The sequence below is a fragment of the Solanum verrucosum genome, unplaced genomic scaffold (assembly GCF_900185275.1).
Source record: "Solanum verrucosum unplaced genomic scaffold, falcon-dt-bn FXZP01000194.1, whole genome shotgun sequence".
Classification (NCBI taxonomy): domain Eukaryota; kingdom Viridiplantae; phylum Streptophyta; class Magnoliopsida; order Solanales; family Solanaceae; genus Solanum; species Solanum verrucosum.
In genome coordinates this window covers 2933252-2954495 of record NW_026020416.1, presented here as the reverse complement: position 1 = coordinate 2954495, position 21244 = coordinate 2933252, and the positions used below count along the sequence as shown (strand labels likewise).

General features: G+C 36.1%; 2 protein-coding genes across 2 annotated transcripts in view; both read left to right on the top strand.

Annotated features, from left to right (window-relative positions):
* Positions 1-4649: 4649 nt before the first annotated feature.
* LOC125840907 (glycerophosphodiester phosphodiesterase GDPDL6-like) lies at positions 4650-9158 on the top strand. Its single transcript, XM_049519884.1, has 9 exons — positions 4650-4785; positions 6098-6545; positions 6623-6732; positions 6809-7316; positions 7411-7452; positions 7565-7840; positions 7959-8095; positions 8188-8671; positions 8751-9158. The coding sequence occupies exons 1-9, from the start codon at positions 4750-4752 to the stop codon at positions 9095-9097; spliced, it is 2388 nt and encodes a 795-aa protein (XP_049375841.1). The 5' UTR covers positions 4650-4749; the 3' UTR covers positions 9098-9158.
* Positions 9159-10508: 1350 nt separating this feature from the next.
* LOC125840859 (actin-related protein 2/3 complex subunit 3-like) overlaps positions 10509-21244 on the top strand; it is a 35707-nt gene continuing 24971 nt past the window's right edge. Inside the window, exons 1-5 of the mRNA XM_049519823.1 lie at positions 10509-10594; positions 13098-13254; positions 14823-14915; positions 15569-15677; positions 15767-16039. Of these exons, the coding sequence (XP_049375780.1) occupies positions 10509-10594; positions 13098-13254; positions 14823-14915; positions 15569-15677; positions 15767-16039 (718 nt within the window). The remainder of the gene's footprint in view (positions 10595-13097; positions 13255-14822; positions 14916-15568; positions 15678-15766; positions 16040-21244) is intronic.

The following is a 21244-nucleotide window of genomic DNA, read 5'->3' as shown; positions in this document are numbered from 1 at the left end:
TATGGACTTTAAGTTGTCTGAATTCGTCCCTATATAAGTGCTCAATACTACTTCCAATAATATAACTCATGCACATATGTTGAAAAACATTTTCTCATCCTCAAACTTTGATATTATTACTCAAAAGGTTCTCTTAAAAGAGATTATGCTCAAAACTCCTCATGAACTCATTTGGAAATCAAAATTTCCTCTCATTTTTAAATGTAAAACATTTACACTCGGGAATACTTAGTTTCCTTATATTCATTTTGGAAACATGAACTCAACTCTCCTCATCCTCATGCTCAAGTACTCAAGTCTTAAAACAAGTTTTAATAGTTTGTAAAAGACTTCTCAAAGGACTCCCTCAAACTTTACTCTTAACTCTATCTTGAATTTGAAATGTGAATTCAAGAATTATGATTAGGATATATAGGATTTCTCAATGATTAGATGTAGTTTGGATAGTTATAATCATGAAGAGATCAAAGATATGTTTTAAAAGAACTCAGACGGAACGAAAGACCGAAGAAAAATGGGGGTAAGTGACATTGGCCCATCCCTGGCACAGGGCACTAGCCCCTCAACTTCAGAGGGTCAATTATGGCGCACTGCAGGCGCCCCACGCCAGCCCCTCTGTACATCTGGGGCGTGCCGTGCCACCCCTCCCACAGAACATTCTAACAAATTTTTCTTCTTATTTTTTGGTCCTAATTCACCTAGAACCAATTGATTTCTTCCAAACTTCCTTAGATTCATAAACCCAACATAAGTAAACAAAATTCTACTCAACTTTCCTCAAGAACATGCCTCAAACTCATAACCCTCACCTCAAGAACTCATCAAACTCCAGTAATAAAGATTGAAGAACGAAACTTCAAGAACTCAATATACGGAATCTTATGAATGATTCCAATGGAAAACTCATGATTGGTGTGAGGCTGAATTAACCCATCACTATGAAAACTTACATACCTCGAAAGAATCAAGTTCTTGGCAAAAAGTCCTCGAATTCGAACGAACGCTTGAACTTCTCCTTTTTCTCCTCTTGAACTTCTTGCTAAAAACCCCAAGAGCTTTATTTTATGAATGGCTAAAACTGATCTCAATCAGTTTAGACTCCTAAAAGGGTGAACAAAACGTGTAGGCCTAGTGGGGGTAAGGAAATGACCAAAGTACCCTTCCTTAATTCAGATGAATTTCCTTATCTGTACAGGCTATACTAAAACGGGCATATCTCCCTCATCTGAACTCGAAATTTAGCAAACTCGGTGACGTTGGAAAGAGGACTCAATGACCTTTGATTTGATATCTCATGGGTGACCTAACTCATAAAGACTAACCTAACCAAAATAAATGGAAACTGGTAGCTCTGAACGCAGGAGCTCACCATAGTCTTTAAGTCACAAAAGCTGCTCCGCAAGAGCTTCAAGTCTCCGGCCAGAACTCGTATAGTCATATGCATGTTGTAGAAGTGTAGTATGAATTCCAACAAGCGATACTCAGTAGACATCGACCAACTAAGCTCCAATGATAAAGCAAGTATAAATAGCAGGTAGTAAGGAAAGTACGAGAAAAGTATCTAAGCAAGAGATATAATATGACGGAACATGCAATAAGAATGAAGGAATATGATACATAGAGTAAAGAAATAGAGTCAAAGAATGTACCTAGAAACGCAAGCCAACAACCTACTCACAGGCAAGCTATGATACAAGAGTCAACTACCCAAGGTCAGTAGGACTAACATCCACAAATCTAAACCACAAACTATCAACTATCAGATCAACAACAAAGGAATACGTAATATAGTCAAACAATAACCTAACCGGACCCCCATAATCATGAATGGTACAAACAACAAACATGACCCAATGCCCCCAAAAAACAAGAGGGTGCATCAAAAATTAATTATACATGTGATAGGTGATGCATATGAATGCAGAAAATGTAGTAGAACCATCAGTAAACAAGTATATACACCTACCCTCTACCCCGTTAAGGGAGGTAGGACCCATGCAACTCACTATTCCTGTACAATGGAACAAACAACTAGAGGGACCCATAGGAGACATGGGAAGTCTATATACACTGCCTGGGCCTGAATCCAGGTCTTACAATAAGTTCTCTTTGTCGTGGTACTAGAGGTATAAGTAGCCAAAGCCAAGCAGGAAAGGGCGCTGATGCGCTGACTAGCCAAGTAAAAGCTGAGTGCATCCTAGATGCCTCTAATATTTCAAGTAGAAAAGGAGCACATCCTCGACGCCTCATAGATCTTAAAAATTAGCTTTACAAAGTGATCCATGTGGTATGACTCTTGTTAAGACCAATTTAGAATAATAACTAAGTGAAAATAGTCTTTCTCTGTGAATGATAATGATGAACACATACATGAACCGAGATCGCACCACAAAACACGTGAGAATGAACAACCTATGCAGTGCATGACATCACCATCATTCAAAAAAGTTCTCACAATTAGATATACAATACCAAACCTACCACACTACCAAGGCGGAGCGTACTAACCTGAAATCCAATTGGTCCTCGACCATGGCCTCGAGCCTAATAATATATTAATAGCTCAATAAATCAACACAAACCTACCGTTAATCAACAAGCAAAAGAGTCCAGAAGAGCTTTTAAATCAACAAGGGAGAGAAATAACTTAAGGAATTACGCCTTACCCCTTTCATAGTGATCCTGCCCACAACCGAGCATAACTAATGCCAACCTACAACTATAACGAGCCTTTAAGGTCTCAAGCACTAACATAAGATAAACCACACGAAATAAGCCCTACCAGAAGCAACACACCACTACAAGGGTGATAAAGCATACTCTAAGGCTCAATACTAGCCTCAAACCATAAGTTTCAATCCTAACAAGGATAATCACGCTAAGTCATACTACAAGTAAGGCTACAAGCCTAAACTAATGATCTTGTCACACACAATAAGCCCAACACTTATATGGAAATCAAGAAAAAGTAGAATAAAAGAAGCAAGTCTAATGCCCGACAAATATAGTCCTAAATTACATGTAATTTATTCTAAATATTATCTAATAAAGACCAATCAAGAAAGTAGACCAAAGCCTACCTCAAAGTCGATCACACGTTCTTTGAATCCACCACACAAGAGTTATCCGCTTTCGAAACAACTCTGAACACTGTCATGCTGACAAATTATTGATCACAATATCAATACGGATGTTTAGACACTATAATCACAATAATTGGAGATGGATCGAAAATCGAATCAAAATGGGAATGCAGGACACACATTGGAAATCCCAAAATTGTCTCCTTCAGAAATTCATACATAGCTAAGGAACTTGTGCCCCGAAAAATGGCACAATCCAAGCTCGAAAATGGGCTAAAATAGCCCATGCAATAAAATCACCATAGAAGCTCCAAAATCAAGCTTAGATAACACCTTTGGGGGTGGAAATCACCTTGAAACAACGACTTTCAAGCTTCCCCGATCACTCCAAAACGTAGCCACGCCAAAACCTGAGTCATCGCAACTAAAATCGCCTTAATCAGAGCTTCCTAGCTCAGGAAATTGAATTTAGAAAATGTAGACGAAAGCTGAAATTTGTCATTCAAATATTAGAAATCTAGTCGCTAAAATTTATTTCTGGTCTCTAAAAGTCTGATATCCATCACTAAAAGTCTACACAAGAAAAATCAAGTTCTACTAATTTTCAAAGTCTCTAAACGGACCCTCATGATTTGTTTGGCCAAATATGACTGAAACAATTGAAGTCCAAATTTGGGAATAATGAGGGTGAAGGAACTTGGGCCCTTTACTTGAAAATTCAATTTGGATAAGATTGGAAATGAAATAAATTATATATCTAATTAACTATAAAACTTCTTAAATTTAACAATTTGAAAATAATTGTTTTGAAGATAAAACATTAGCTCTCTCTCTCTCTCTCTCTCTCTCTCTCTCTCTCTCTATATATATATATATATATATATATATATATAAATGTCAACATTGCCTTGAAAATGATTTTGAAAGTATTTTTGATTTTCAAAATAATTATTTCAAATTGAAGAAGAAACTTGAAAATTAATTAAATTGTGGAGGGGAAAAATTGGGTGTCAACAATATAAATTAATTAAAATATGAAAATGATTCACCTGTTGAGCTGAGTATAGGTGTCATCATGACTTAGAAAATTTTGTATCATGACAGACTAATCCTTTGTTGATCTATGCTTATCTTTCTTTTCTCTGGAATTGTAATCACAATTATTAGAAAAACAAAAGAAAGAAACTAAAGATTAAACCAAAAGGTGGTTTCCTTTTTTAAAAATCCACATGTAGAATAGAAAGATAAAATTAAAATGTTTTTAATAATTAATTGATTCAAACTCGTTATGCTAGGATGCATCAACCCTTGACAAATATGCATGAGTAAATGTTTATTCACAAAATGAGAATAATTGTTTGAACTATAAACACATGTGCGAAGATAGAAAAAGAAAATAAATAATTCAACCAAAAAACTAAAAGGAAAGAATAAAAATAGTAAAATCCATTAAAAAGGAAAATAAAATAATAAGAACCAAATAAAATCCGAGATATGCGAGAAAGAAAATTAATTAAAGCCTCTAAATATTCTCTTCATTTTATATAAAACTCTTCATTTTCTTTTCCGGCTTTTCTCCATTCCCTTGAGAGTTTCTTACCTCATCATTTTTTTTCTTTCTTTTTTTTTATCTTTATTTTTTTGTCCTTCTGAAACTCAAAGGGGAATGCTTCTCTCTTCCTTTGGTGATCTCAAGATTCAAGTGAGTATTATTCTATTTCATCTCTTAATTCTTGATGTCATATATTTTATTGCACATATATTTTTTCAGATTTACATTTATGATGATGTAACATGCATGTTTGATTTTTAGTCATTTAATTATTTAAGAAAGTTATTTTAAATGAGGCAACTTATGAATTATGTAGATGAAGAAAAGAAATACATAAGCTCTTCTATGTATTTATTATTCTAAAGAATGTGTGGTTTGACAGTTTCAATTGTTGTTACAACATGTATTTAGTGAACATTATTTAATTCATATTTATGTAGCATTATAACTTTTTTTTTTCTTTTCTAGATTATTGTTATTATTGTCTTTTACACTTTTTGTATATAAGGAGGCAACTTATGAACAATTACATTATGTGTACAAATTAGAGATTGTATGGTAAGAAAAGTTGCATTCTTGAATCTTAAGTGGAATATTATTCATCTTACATAATTTTGAGATGGTTTTTAAGCATTTAAATTTAGAATATAGTAGTAAATATATTCAAAGTTGTTGAAAAGGGTAATTGTGGAAAAGTCTACCCTTTTATTTTAAAAATAAATAGATAAAAAAATAATTGTTACCAATATATCAAACTAAAGAAGATAAACAACATATAATAAATCGCAAAAGAGATTAGTATTATAAAAATAAATTTGAAGGAAGGTCTTTAAAATTATCCTTGAAGAAAAATATTAATTCTGTATTAGTATAGGCATCTCGATTATTCCAAAAACAAATAAGAACTAACTAGATATTAGTCCGAAATATGCGATAAAGAAAATTAATTAAAGCCTCTTAATATTCTCTCCATTTTATTTAAAATTTCCTCTCCCTTTTTATTTCTTTGAAAGTTTCTTACCTCATCTTTTTTTTTTTCATTTTTATCTTTAATTTTTGGCCTTGTAAAACTCAAGGGAGAAATGCTTCTTTCTTCCTTTGATCTCAAGATTCATGTGAGTGTTAATTGTATTTCTTGCTTTCTTCTTAATTCTTGATGTTATATATATATGTCATTGCATGTTTACATTTATAATGATGTTTCATTTTTAGTCATTTTATTATTTAATAAAATTATTGAAATGATGAAACTTATGAATTATATGATAAGGAATGGAGAAATATAAAAGGGTTTCTATGTATTCTAAGGAAGATTTGTTTCAAATGGTGTTACAAGATTAAGATTAGTAAACCTCATTATTGAAATTAGGGATTAAATGGTTAAGGTTGCATTATTGAATTTGAAGTGGAAATTATATAACTTAATCACCTTTTGTTTTTGGTTAAATAAATATAATGACAGGATTGGAAGAAAATGATCAAACATGTGTTATTATTATGCTTGATGATCCATTGTACTATAGCTGATCCAAAAGCTGCAGTTCCTGTTCCTATTCCTCCTGTTCCTGTTTCTGTTCCGCCTCTTCCGAAGCATACATGGTTAACTCTACATGGTGATGAACCATTTGTCGTTGCAAATGGGGGATTTTCGGGACTTTATCCCCCACAAACAGAACTAGCTTATAGTCAATCAATTATATTTGGAAAGGGTGGTACTGTTTTGCTATGTGATCTTCATATGAGTCGCGATGGACATGGATTTTGTCTCTCACAATTAAACCTACAGAATACAACAAATGCAGCGGATGCTTTTCCTAATCGTAAAAAAACTTACATTGTTAATGGAAAAGAACTTCAAGGATGGTTTGCATTGGACCTTACAAGTGATGAGATGTTTGATAAATTAATTGGTACGTCGCAACTAACGCATCAAAATCGATATATCCTACTACGAATACCCTGACTTTGTTGTGTTCTTGTTCTACAGTGACACAATCAATATTCAGCAGAACAGATCTATTTGATTTTTTATCACCATATCCAACTGACCTATATTTAGAAGAAAACAGGAATGCTCTACTCTGGATCAATGCCGAGGTTCTTTTTTTTCTCATTGTTGAAACATTTGATTAAATGCTATTGTTGGTAATTAATTTCTTAAACTGTATTGCAGTATGCGACATTCTACAACCAGCACAAACTGAGTTTACTTGATCATATGAAGCAACTTGTGGAGACAAAGAAGGATATCACTTACATATCGTCTCCAGAGATTGGTTTTTTGAAGAGCATGGGACCAGTTGTGCACGGTCTCAAAACGAAGCTAATGTTCAAGTTTCCCATTGATAGAAATGCAGTTGAACCCACAACAAATGAACCATATGCTTCACTATTAACAAAGTTGCCAATGATCAAGACATTCGCTACTGGAATTGTTGTGCCAAGAGAATTCATATGGCCAGTCAATAAAGCTCGCTATTTAGAGCCTAGTACCAATTTAGTGGCTGATGCTCATAAACAAGGACTTGAAGTTTTTGCATATGGATTCGCAAATGACAACTATTTGCCTCACAATTACAGCTATGATGTACAAAGAGAGTATCTGCAATTCGTTGACAACTCTAAGTTTGCTGTTGACGGTGTGGTCACAGACTTCCCTACATCTGCATCAACGGCCATTGGTAAGAATATATTTTTTTTCTCTTGAGATTAAGAGGAAATACAAGTTTATTTTGTACAAATCTAGAAGCTTACTGTTGCTCGTTCTGGTTGCAGCGTGCTTGGCAGGAAGTAAGAATGCTTCAAGGAAAGTACCTAGTAAGGAAATGAATCTCTCTGTGCAATGAAAGAACTAAGTAGTAGATAGCGTTCCTGTTTTACTTTTGAAAAAGATGACATCTCAATTCTATTGTGCAAATTTAATTGGCAGCTCTGATCATTTCTGCAAACGGAGCCAATGGAGAGTATCCAGGATCAACAGATCTTGCCTATCAAAAAGCAGTTAATGATGGTGCTGACATAATCGATTGTTCTGTCCAAATGACAAAAGACGGAGTTGCATTCTGCTTACCTTCAGTTGACCTCATCCCAACCACCACTGCATCCGGACCTTTCATGAGCCGAGCAGCTAAGGTTGATTCAATTCAATCCTCTATGGGAATTTTCTCTTTCGATTTTAAATGGGACGAAATTCTGTCTTTAAAACGTGAGCATTCGAGTCATCTCTTTCAACCAATAATATTTCAAATATTACTATCATGATTTGATTTCTGAAATCTAATTCTCTTCTTTTCTCTATTTATTTTATATGGTCCGGGCCACAGCTCAAATGTTCAGTGAATTTAATGGAGATTTGATAAGGGATCCAGCACGCAAGAATGTGGGCAAGTTTGTAACTCTCTCAGATTTCTTGGAATTTGCCAAGGCAAAGGCTGTTCCAGGAGTTCTTATCAACATAGAAGTAATTTTCTTTTCTACTCTATTGTGCATATACATATATATATATATATATAGTTCAGAGTTATTAATATCTGCATCTTGGGTGTGTTAAAGAATGCTGCCTACCTTGCCAACAAGGGCCTTGACGTTGTGGGTGCAGTCACAACTGCTTTGAGCAACGCCACACTTGATAAGCAGTCAACTCAGAAGGTTCTGATCATGTCAGGTGAAAGTTCAGTGCTGGACAAATTCAAGGATATCCCGACTTACCAAAAAGTACTTCACATTAAGAAACAGGTGGAATTCGTAACGAATGAGACAGCATTGGAAATCAAGAAGCATGCAGATGCAGTATTTTTACATAAGCATTCCTTATACACGCAGTTTCGAGGAGAGGGTTTCACTTTGAACTTCACCAACCTTATTGAATGTTTGCATTGGGCCAATGTTAGTGTCTACGCTGGAACTGTTCTAAATGAATTCCAAGATATTTACATGGATTATAGCTCTGATCCATATTCGTTGATCCATAACCTCATTTACTATGGTGCGGATGGAATTATAACGCAGTACCCAGGCACTGCTAATGCGTACACCAGTAAGTAAATCAACACTCAAATTTATCTAATCTACTTAATTGTGTAGATAGAAAAATCACATTTTTCTTCTTGCCACAGGGAACTTGTGCACCGGGAATCTAGAGTCATATAGGATACCAGACATAAATCCAGGAGATGTGATAACAACTTCCCTTGATCCAAAAGAAGTAGAAGAGTACAAGCCTCCCCCTCCAGTGCACTTGGAGACTAAGGACTTTGTTACTCCACCACTACCTGCTGTAGCTGCAATTTCCAAAGATGATGATAAAGGTTCTGCTTCCTCAAACAACACCAACACCAATGCTCCTTCTTCGCCTTCACCTCCTCCTGAACAAGCCCAAACTCCAAGCACCGCAACTGCTACCACAATTAATGTTGTTGCTATCTTCTTTTCAGCCATGCTTGGACTAGTTACTTTGCTCTGAGGATCAACTGGAACAATCACAACGTTCATAAACAATTAACTTATGTAGTTAATTTTAACCTACTACATTTATTCATCATTCCACTATCCTTAGGCAACCATTTCAGTTATTCCTTCCTTTTCTTTCATGTTATTTTTTTTAGTTACCTGCGCCTATATGACAATGGAAAGACAAAAAAAAAAAGACAAAAAGGCATACGAAAGAGGTAATGATATGTGCATTGACACTACATCTGAAATGATTTTTAGTGACAATTAATTAATGTTAATAGCTTAATTACCGCTAAATATGTATTTTTAGCAGCAATTAACACTCTTTGTAAATGTCCTTAATGCCTATAGCGACATTGGATCCAATCAAAACTAACTAATGTCGAAAAAAGACTTTAGCACTCTTTGTTAACGTGTATATTTGTTGCCGTTAGAAGTTGTTTTTATTGTAGTGTGATAGTGTACAATAACCCTTTATGAAATACCATGGATTAATTTTCAGAGAAATTTTTTATGGCTTATGAAAAAAATCTAGAGATTGTTTTATTGGTAAAAAAAATTCTAACTTACAAGTACTAAATCAAAAGTTCAAATGTCACACTAGTAATAAACAGTAGAGCACCCTTGATCCCCATAAGAGGATAAGTGAAGAAAAGAAATGGGCTGCTGATAGCAACTAAAATGAAATTGCAAGGAATTGAAAGGCAGGGAAACGTATAAAGTAACCATAAACATTGAAGAATTGTATGCAATAATGAGAATTTAAATTCTACTCACCTCTAATACATTCGAATTTCGATAATACTTAAGCCAATAGATTCCTCAAGGCGAAGGTTACCTCTTGCAAATCCTAGGAGGAATTCATGAAAGTGAACAATAAAATCACTTTCAAACTCATAAGTTTTCATTAAGTTCATCCTCATAATCTAACAAAATAAGCTAATAGGTAACAGAATGGTTATACTAAACTATTTCAAATGCCCCCTAAGTGTCCAGTGTCTCATCATGTCTAGCACACAAAAGGACACAATCGATCTTCTATATTTGTCCATCTAGACACTATCATTAGTTTGTAACCTGCCATGTATGGCGGCAGGATACAAGATAAACAATCATCTATAGTTGTTGCATACAACTTACAAGATTTCTTCAAGTTGCTTTTGGAAAATCACCTCTGAGATGATTATACATCCACTTGATTGAGAATTACTGAATTTGTATGAGGTCATGCTCCTGCTTTCCTAGTTGATCCAGATAAGTAGTTTCTTTGAGAATTTTTCGCACCATCTACCATGCCTTCACAGGCTGTATTATCTTAATAAGTGTTTGTCCTTCTTTTTGCATAGGTTTCAGAACAATTTACACATAGCTACTCTATTCCAAATGAAGAGGTCCAAAATATTGACTCCACCTCCTGAGCTATGAGTTCAGTCTTTGTCTACTCCTCTAGTCCATACAAGTCTCTTAAATGTGCTTTGACACAAGCTGGACAACCTTCTTTGGTAGGGTGAGTATTTGAGACTAGAAGTTTTGTACTGCAAATAGGACATAACATAAATACTTTGAAGTCCAATTGGTGTCTTATGAAGAAGGGGTTTGCACTTATAATGGCTGTCTTTTGGTGCTTAATTGTGCCTGATAGGTAAATCCACTTTCACAAAACTCATAAAACACACACCTTTACTCACTATTAATTGCCACCAAACCAGAAGCCTTGGAGAAATTAAGGAATACATCAAACAGAATTTTGACGAGTTGATATCTTAAAAAGTCATTGAACTATAAAATTTATCTAGCAAAGTCATTAAGATTTATTTTATACCAATGAAATTATTCAACGTAAGACTTTCATCTACAAAAATCACTCAACTATTCTAGATTCTAAACTACTGGAGCAATTTTATGTATTGCTTTAGAGATCCATTATAATCCAAGAAAATTGTGTCTTTCAACAGTGTTAAATGGTTTACCAATGATACTTTACATTTTTCACCATTTATACTGTGATGAAAGCATGGTGCCATATGGTCTTGCTTGCTGGGAGTGGTTAGTTGTAGTGACCCTATTGGTCATTTGCGTGTTTTTGTGTGATTTTACAGTGTTGCTCCTTTCCCAGCTTTGTTGTAGTACTTATGGTGTGTTGGGATGGGTGGCACGCTTTCCGAGGTGGTCGGAAGTGAGCTGTGTGAGTTTTCCCCCTTTTTGGAGGTTTTTAAGTAGGGGTGTGTATCGGTCGGTTCAGTTTGATTTTAAGCATTATCAGTTTGGTTTATCGGTTTTTGGTTTTTAAATATGCTAAACCAATAACCAAACTAATAAGTTATTTGTTATTGATTTTCATTTTATCAGTTTTTGGTCTTTAACGATTCGGTTTTCGGTTTAACAAATAAGAAAATTCTTTCAAAAAAAATATATGACTTGTCCAATAATTTGAAGCGATACAGGCATACATCGAAACAAACAAATCAGACTAAATTGCAATAATAAAGACCAAAGTAATACTACCTAAAGGGTAAATGCAGAGGCCAGAGTTATAAGTAGTGTTAATTGTGTAGGGTCCTTATAGTTAGGGGTGTTCATCGGTCGGTTCGGTTCGGTTTTATAAATTATCGGTTCGGTTTTATGAATTATCGGTTCGGTTTATCGGTTTTTGGTTTTTAAATACGCTAAACCAATAACAAACCAATAAGATAATTTTTTATCGGTTTTTGGTTTATCGGTTTTGGTCCTTAACGGTTCGGTTTTCGGTTTAACCAATAAGAATATGCTTATAAAACAAAATATGACTTCTCTAATAAATTTGACACGACAAGACAATAATATTACTTTACAAAAGCTCATAAAATAGAAATAATAATAACAAACATGAAAAGAACTATACATGTGTAACACAAAGAGAAATAAAGAGGAATATGATTCTTACTTTAGGTTTTGATGATTTGTATAATGTAAAATTGTGAACTCAAAGTTACAGCGAAGTATGAATTGATGGCTAAATGACTAAGACATAACTTTGAGATTAATATTTATTAATATGTATGTTGTATATGTAAAAGTATTAAATTACTATAGTCTTAACTCTTAATGGGTTATCGGTTTACCCAATAACCCAATATTGAAAACCAATATCGAACCGATAACCCGATAAATTTTTTTATAAAACCATTAGGAAACCGTTAACCCAATAACCCAATAGCAATAAACCAATAACACTTTTTTCGGTTCGGTTTATCGGTCGGTTCGGTTTTTGCACACCCCTACTTATAGTTATAGTCTAATATAGTAATTATATTAATATTTTTTGTTTGATATTTATGCATGACTAAAAATTAAAATAGTAAATTCTTATATTCTTAATGGGTTATCGGTTAACCCAATAACCCATATTAACAAACCAATATCGAACTGATAACCCAATAACTTTTTTTTTATAAAACCATTGAATAATCGTTAACCCAATAACAATAAACCAATAACACTTTTTTCGATTCGGTTCTTGCACCTCTATTTTTAAGTGAAACAACTGCTTTTGGTCAATATTCAGAGATCTGATGTCATATGAGAGTTTTGTCAGTTTCATCTACTCTGGAAGGTCCTTTTTGGATTAGTGACATGGTTGGTTTGGGTCCCGAGGCCTTTGATGTGAGTTTGAGCCGTTAGGCATGAAGTTTCTGAAAGTTTGGCAAGAGTTTGAGTTCGGTCAATATTCTTGGTAAATACACCCGAATGAGGATTATGTTAGTGCGATTAGATCCGTAATGTCGAGTTTGATCTAGAACAACTTTTGGTTCATATCCCAAAGTGACCAGTGCGATTTTGTGGCATTTGGTGATTTATTGTTTTGGTAGCTTTGTGTAAGTGTTGACTTGGGTCAATATTCTATCAAAACAACCTCCACTGATTGTTTCGTCGATTCAGTTGATTCCGGAATATCCATTTTGGTGGGGTAGCATAGTTTGCTTGCGTTCACGGGGTTCCAACTTAAAGTTGATCTGATGCAACCTTACTAGTGCATCATGCTTTGTTCTCCGTGCTCGTGAGCCTTGGGCCGCATTCGCGGAGGCCTGGGCATTTGACCATTGCGTTCGCAGGATTGGAGATATTGTGAGTTTGACATCTGCATTTGACGTAATTGTTTTTGCAAATGAGTGGAAAGTTGTGCCTGAGGTACTCCAAACCCTTTCAAACAAAACACCAATGAGTAGATAGACTGTCCCTAGCTCATATCATTAAATGAGAAATTAATCGGATTATTCCATCACTGGCTCAAACCCATAAAGTAATTTTAACAAATCCTTGCTATTGAGTCTTACCCAACTCTATTTTGCTTTTCCATGCCAAAACGGTGTTAGAGAGCTCCATCAATGTTTGCAATTGCTTATTTTTAAATTAAAACTTTAAGACAACAATAGATCCATGTCATACAATCAATATTACAGCCGATTAATCAATATCCATTCGGGGTTTTACACCCCCATCTAGTACATACCCCTAGGTAAGGGTCTAGTTACTCATAAAAGAAATATAGCCAATACCCATATAAAAAATCTCCATTCCAAGCTAATTCGATTAACAAACTTTGAATTCCAAGCTTGGATCAACACAAATATGAGGTTTCTTCCTCTACAAGCTAAGAAGGTATTCACTATACTGTATATATATTTTTCACAAAAATAGGTCTCTCCTCTCTATTCCTAATTGGAAAGATGATAATGGTACATAATTGCACAAATTCCTATTCTATCCTCGGAACATTCCAAAAGGAACACTAATTACCATAATTAAGTTTTTGCCCTTCAGTTCTGTTTTTAGACTTGTGTTGGACCGGCGGAACACCGATATAAAATGGTGGAGCGCCAATCACCTCCTCGTTTAGAATTTCAATTGTCACAGGAGTATTAGTGCTGGATCAGTGAATTGCCGATCAACCATTTTATTGCGCCAATTGCAACACCGATTCTAAGGCATCTTTGCTCCTTTCAAGCCGCCATTTGGCCGGTGAGATGCCTGTTTGTTCTTGCGGGACGCCAATTCCTTCACCGGTGTGCTTTCGTGATTTTCAGCTTCAAATTCATCAAACTTGTTTTTTCTAAAGAATGTATGCATCCAAGAGAACTAGTGCCTAAAACCCCTTCAATTAACATTAAACACAAGTCAATAATAATTCATGAATTTGAGTCCAATGAGTAGGTAAAATACCAACTCATCAATACCTAACTTAATAATATATCCCAAAATATAATTGAATTTGAATTAATTCATTTAGTTTTAGACTTAATATTGATTCACTTTAATTAGCCAAAAATGTAAGACTTGGATCCAATAAAATTGATGTCAGCAATGCATAAATTAACACCCCTGAAATACACACTTTTAAGATGAAGAATATTAGAGTAGTAACAAAAAGAAAAAATCTGTAATAGACCAAGTCTTCATTGGCATAATCCAGATCCTGCTAAAACGGAACTTTATCAATATATATCTGTAATACAGTTACTCCTTCAAAAGGCCTAATTAATCATCTCCATATCTTTAATTTTTACTATTAAATATAGGCTTGGGGCATCATATTTGCATTTGTGCTTGTGTTATTTAATCAAAAAATTAATTGAATGTTAATCTGGAATTCTGATCTTGTATTTTCTTATTTGAAGATCAAATTCTGTTTTACTAATCTATATTCAACTCTTTTTTGCATTTCATTTGTTTTTTTCTTTTTCAATGATCTGGAACAGACTGCCGTTTTTCTCGGTCCAACCATTCCCTCAAATCTACATTTGGTAAATGCATTTGATTTGGTGTTGATGAATGGAATGGATCCCATATCGGTGAATCCATGGGCTCCTTATAAGGCCTAGACAATCCAACTCTTTATGAATCTAGCTTTTGGGGTTTGAGTTAGGCCCAAGACCAGTTTAACTGAATTCCACATGTAAAGCATTTGTATTTTGTTGAGGATTCTGAATGCTTATAGCTAGCTTAAGTGGACACCTTGGGTCGGAAAATTACATTGTATATGAATGTCAAATTCTACATTTAAAGGATATATATTTAAAGTTGGTCACCGTTGACAAAAGTTATGCATTTGGTGTAGTGGTAATGAATGCCCATTTGAATGTAGGAGTTTTGGGTTCAAACCCCAAATATCACAATATTTTTTTTTAATTTTGACACCCACAAACCATTATTCTTGGAAGGGACAACTGGTGTTCATCAATTTCTAAAGTTTAACAAGATGAAGTGAACCTATAAGCTAAATATTGTTTCTTTCTCCTTTTGAATTGATACGAGCTGCCTAATACTAATGCTTGCGATAATTATCTCTTCAGATTGGTTTTCCATCTTTGGCTAGGAAGTTGCGTGCAAGAACATGGTATGAGCTTTGATTTAATTCCTTACAATTCTTTTGATGGGGGCGGATAAAACCAAATTATGGTCATGGTTGTCAATACGAAAATATAATTTAGTCTATTAATCGCAGGGTTACCATTCAAGTTTTGTTGACGAGGAAGGAGTTAGCAAAGCTTGTGGATGTCCTTTACTACCTCTGAAAAGTCATATAAATGAACCTGATTCTGATGCAGAACAAGGTTAGCTTTGGTGCATCTCATCTTTCCGGTGACAATATCTTACATACTTTAAGAGTGATATTCCTCATCATATATATAATTTCTAGAAGATGCAACGTCAGATATCGTGGATGAAGCAATCACATTCTTTCGGGCAAATATCTTCTTCAAGAACTTTGATTATAAAAGCTCGGCTGATAAACTTCTCATCTATTTGACTTTGTATATCAATTTGGCTTTGAAGAGGCTAGAAGGCAGCAGAACTTTAGCTGAAGGGAAGAAGTCAATAATTAACCTTGGTCTGGAAAAGATTGTAATACCAGGGGAGGCAGGTTTTCCATTTCCAGGCCTATTTGCTTCACCAAAGTCTCAACAAGATGCAGGCAAGTTATGTTTTGCTACTTTACTATCCTCAAACTAAAATGCTAATCGTAATTAGTAGTAGTGGGGAAAAGAAAATGTTCGTCATAATACTTAAACAAACACTCAAACTTGGACTCAACTGGTAAGTAAGCACTCCAACTTTGGGAGTGCACATTTATACACTTTGTCTAAATACTAGACATAAGGAAGCGGGGAAGAAAAAATTGTCCATAAACCTTATTAGATACCATTGTATCTGGTATCTAATAAGTTCCTCAATTTTTCTTCCCTGTGAACATTTCAATTTACATACTGATCATCTAGACACCTCCAAAATTTACGTGTCACGTTAGTATCGAGAGTCCATGAGTCATAATGAGGGGAGAGTTGGAGTGTTTAGTCATCAGTTGAGGTGTCTAGACGTGAACTCTCAAAGTTAGAGTGTGTACTTTCCAATTGAGGCGAAATCTGAGTGTATATTTATGTATTATGCCAATATTTTCAGCTAGATTATTATATTTTGGTAAATAATGATAATTTTATTTATTAGTGCAAATTTAGATTAATACACTTGGTAGAGTGTATAAACGTAATGTTAAATTGAAGATTCACCCTCATTTCATGTGAGTTTTCTGAAACCCTTTCATGAGGATGCTAAGGATCCAACAAGGTCAGCTACCAGACGTGCCTGCTTGCAGTCAAGTCTCTGTGTTTTCGACAACGCCTACTGCTTGGCCTTAAATTAGTTTTGATGCCAGAACTGAAATGAATAGAACATGTACGGGAGAACCTAACCTTTATATTAATTCAAAAATATACAAAGGACCCTCATTCATTATGACAACAATTCTGCCACAACTTCGACTTCAACTAAGGCACAGCCACTAGTTGATTACTGCCCACAAAAAATCTTGAAACCCTCGCGTTTATTCTTAGTGTCCTTAGTAAAATTCTAGACTTATTTCTTCCCTCTTTAACTACTCATTTGTCCAAGGTCAAGGCTGCAGATTTATAGACCATGTGGCAGCCTTTGGCTTACAATAAACAACTTGCCGACACCTGTCCAACACTTGACCTGATCAAGGAAAATCAAGGCTGAAGTTCAGTTGACATCCCCAACTGATAAGGCATTTAAAATTCAAATTACAAAAGCTATTACAAAGATACAATGAATTTGGACCCAAGTAGTTACAAAAAGTAACCGCCGCATGTATTTGGCATGTGCCATGTGCTACCCAATTCCGCCCCTTGTTTCCAGCTTCATGTCCTATTTTTTGTGCCAATAGACTGTCTAGGATTTTCCTAGCCATTTCTTTTGATAGCCAACTTGGACAAGGCCACACATGCCACTGCCGACACACTGCCAACGCCTTGCCGTTGCTTGAGTTTTCCTTGGCCATGCTAACTTTTGTTTCCCTTGTGCCATTCATTTTATTCTTTCTGCCTTAGCTTTGCCTTTTATTATATTTTTAATTTAGCTCAACTTGATTTTCCCCCACTGAACCAGACAATGCCATTTTACACATGCCAACTTGCCCATGTCTGACGTCAGCCAAAGCCCATGACATGCCACAACCCACGTCCTTGCCACAGCCAATGTCAAGTCATGGCACTGCCTTGTCAATTTGTTTGTCATCAACGTAGTAACACCAACATCTTTCCCACATGATTGGTTCAACCTGCACCTAGACCCTTGACAAAGTCATTCATGCCAACCTTTGCCACCACCATGCCATCTGTCGAGTTTAAGGATCAGGCCCCTTACACTTTTTGTAACTACTTGTGTCCAGATTCATTGTGTCTAAGCCACTTAGACTAAACACTCTTTTTCTTTTCACTCATGTTATAGATCAACACTAGACAATCATAAAAAATCAGAACACACAAGCACATTACAGGAACCAGTCCCAACTTTATATTAAACTCGTTCCACAAAGAAGCACACAAATGTTTAAGCCTTACAAAATTTGACGAAAGACACTCCCATGAGACTGGTCTGCTTGTGCCTTAAAATAGGCCACAACGCCGAGTCAAATGCCAGACACATGCCTAGTATTTCAGTTGACAACCCTAACTTATAGGCCAAATTTGAATTTTAAACAAATAATCTTATCTACAATGCTAACTAATCCACAACAGCTAGAAACTACCAAAACTGCCCAACTGCCCATGCACGTGCGAGGCATAAGCGAGCACCCTTCAACTTTGGTGCCAAAATCATCCTTCAGCCGCCAAATCTCGTGCCGGTTCACATGCCAGCCATGTGGGCTTGTCTTTCCTCGCTTAGCTTGCCATTGTGGTCTAATTTCATGAGTCGCCGCCCTTGCCCAACACTTAACATTCAAACTTGTTTAGCCACGACCATGTCAGGATCACAGTTTTGCCTTGCCTTAGCTTGCCCAACCTTTGTCATGCCTTAGCCACGTCTTTCCTCGCATGACTTAGCTTGTCCAACCATTGTAATGTCTTAGCCACGTCTTTCCTTGCATGCCTTAACCACGCCAATGCCAAGGTCTTCTTTACTTGAACTTAACCTTGGCTGAAGTCATTAGGTCTTGACTAGGTTCATCATGTAAATCCCTAAACAAGCCTGAGTCACTCTAACTATCAAGTTGAGGGTCTAACAAACTTCCCCCACCAAATGAGCTCATCTTCCTCGATGAGACATAATCTAAGTATGCCTGAATCTTCTTTTTGAACTGCCCTAAGGTTACTATTCCCTTGTTGCATCACACACTTGCTTTCCATCGAAACGAGGGTGATTTTTTCGCCTTACACCACTGCACCACAACTTACAAAGCTTGCAAACTTTAGCCTCACAACCCTCACATATTTGATTAAGTCTGGAAGATTGTCTCACCTTTTGGAAGCGTATAGTATTAACAAACACTCAGCAACATACAGGAACAATCCTAACCTTTATTAATATCAAAACTCAACAAAGGAAGAGCCTCACGAATTTTTCTAAGGCACAAAATACTCTCTGAATACCTTAGACGAATTTCAGCCCCTTATAAAAATCTGCACAAGGCAGTTACAAGCAGTTACAAAAGCAATAACATTTATCATGTGTGTAACACATGTTATGGCCAGATTTAAACTAAGTCTCAACAACTATATTCAAACAGCCACATTACAATTCAAATACATTAAGTCCACGTGCGTTGCACATGCTCCTTCAATGCCTTAGCTGAAAATGCCCATTCCCAACACTTAGAATATTTCAGCCTGCTTCCAACACTTAGTTTTATTTCATCAAATCTGCCAACTCGTGTCAGCACTTGAATTGTCTTTGTCTTTCAATCGTCAAGTCCCACAGCCTTGCCTATTCAAGCCAACACACTACCTTGCCTTGACGATGCCACTACCAACACGTATGCCCCAAAGGTTCCATACACCTGTCTTTGCCTTTGCATGTCCAAGCTACCTTGCCAACACCCAAGCATCTTGAACACCTTGCTGCACACTAACACTTAGCTGCACAGATGCACTGTTTGACCTACGCATATGCCAAGACCAATGCCCAAATCCTTGCCATGCTTGTCCGACGCTTGCTTAGTTAGACCAAGGGTCTAACAAACCACCCCCACCTCTTGAACTCGATGCTCTCATCAAGACTATTTTGAGATAGTCATCGATTCAGTCATCAAACTACCACAAGTCCTTCACCTTCTCCCAAACAACATCTGCCAAACTATTGCCTTACCAGTATACCCAGAACTCTGTCTTGTGTTCTACTTACTAGTGCCAACAACTCGGTGATCAAGGATCTTTTCTATATCAACATCAAACTGTGTTGGAATAGATGGTGGAGCCCTTTTCAACCTGTTTCTGTCCGGATCATCTTCGTCTACGAAGTAAGGTATCAAGAAACTAACATGGAAAGTAGGAACAATCTTTAACCTTTCTAACAACTTCAGTCTACAAGCACCTTCACCCACTCGATGTATTACTTCAAATGGGCTGTCATACTTAGGCATCCAACCATGTTGCCAAGTCTTACTCACAATCTATTTCCAGATTTCGGGTGTGAGTTTCAGCAACACTAGGTCACCACACAAAACTCTAGTGAGCAACAATATTGATCAACATACTTCTTCATGTGCCACTGAGCATTGCACATGTTGTCTTGTGCCATAAATATCATTTCAAGCATGTCCATTGCAACCCTGGACGTTGCTTGACATTTTCCCTCATTCTTTGTTTTGGCAACGTCTAGTGGTGTGATGGGCTGTCTACCCAAATTTTTTTGGAACAGACTCATCTCAGGTGCTGACGACTTATGAAGATTGTAGGAAAGATGTGCAGTGTCAAGCAATGCAACCCAATTCCGCTGGCTCACCGTCACATAATGCCTCAAGTGTTCTTCTAGCAAGTGATTAACTCTTTCTGTCTGTCCATCTCTTGGTGGATGATTCGTAGTAGATAATTTTAAATTAGTCACCATCATGTTGAACAAAGCTGTCCAGAATTTGCCCGTGATTCGAGTATCTCTATCACTCCCAATGTGAGCTGGAATACCAAAATAAGAAACCACATTCATATAAAATAACTCGGCAACAACTTCAGACAAACATAAACTAGGAACAACAATAAAGATTGAGTATTTCAAAAATTTGTCTACTACTGCCATTATAGATTCCATACCATCAACTTTAGGAAAACCCAAAATGAAGTCCATACTTACTGACAACCATTACGGTTCTGGAATAGGAATGGGATGCAACAAACTAGCTTCCTTCTTATGTTCAGTCTTATCCACTTCACAAACAGGGCAAGTTTTCACGTATGCCTTAATGTCATCTTCCACCTTTGGCCAGAAATATACACTGGATAGTAGAGCTAAGATCCATTAAACTCCGAGATGACCATCCCAAGTAGTGTCATGCACCTCTTTTATCAAGTCCTTAAGCAGTCCACCACCATTCAGTACCACTATCGTCCCTCCTTTAAAATGAAAAACATCACCTCGATCCAGTACCTCCTCATTGTCCCTTCTTGAACTTGACTCATCCACTTGACATAGAGTGAGTCATTGAAAGCACAAAATCTAATTCAATCTAAGAAATCAATCTCAAGTTTAGAAATAGAATATACGACAACAAATACCTCTTTCCCCCTTATGGCATCTGCTACTTGGTTGTGCTTTCCCTACTTTTGTTCTTATATGAAATCATATTCTGCCAAGAATTCTTGCTACCTTTACTTTGGACTTAGCTTTTTCT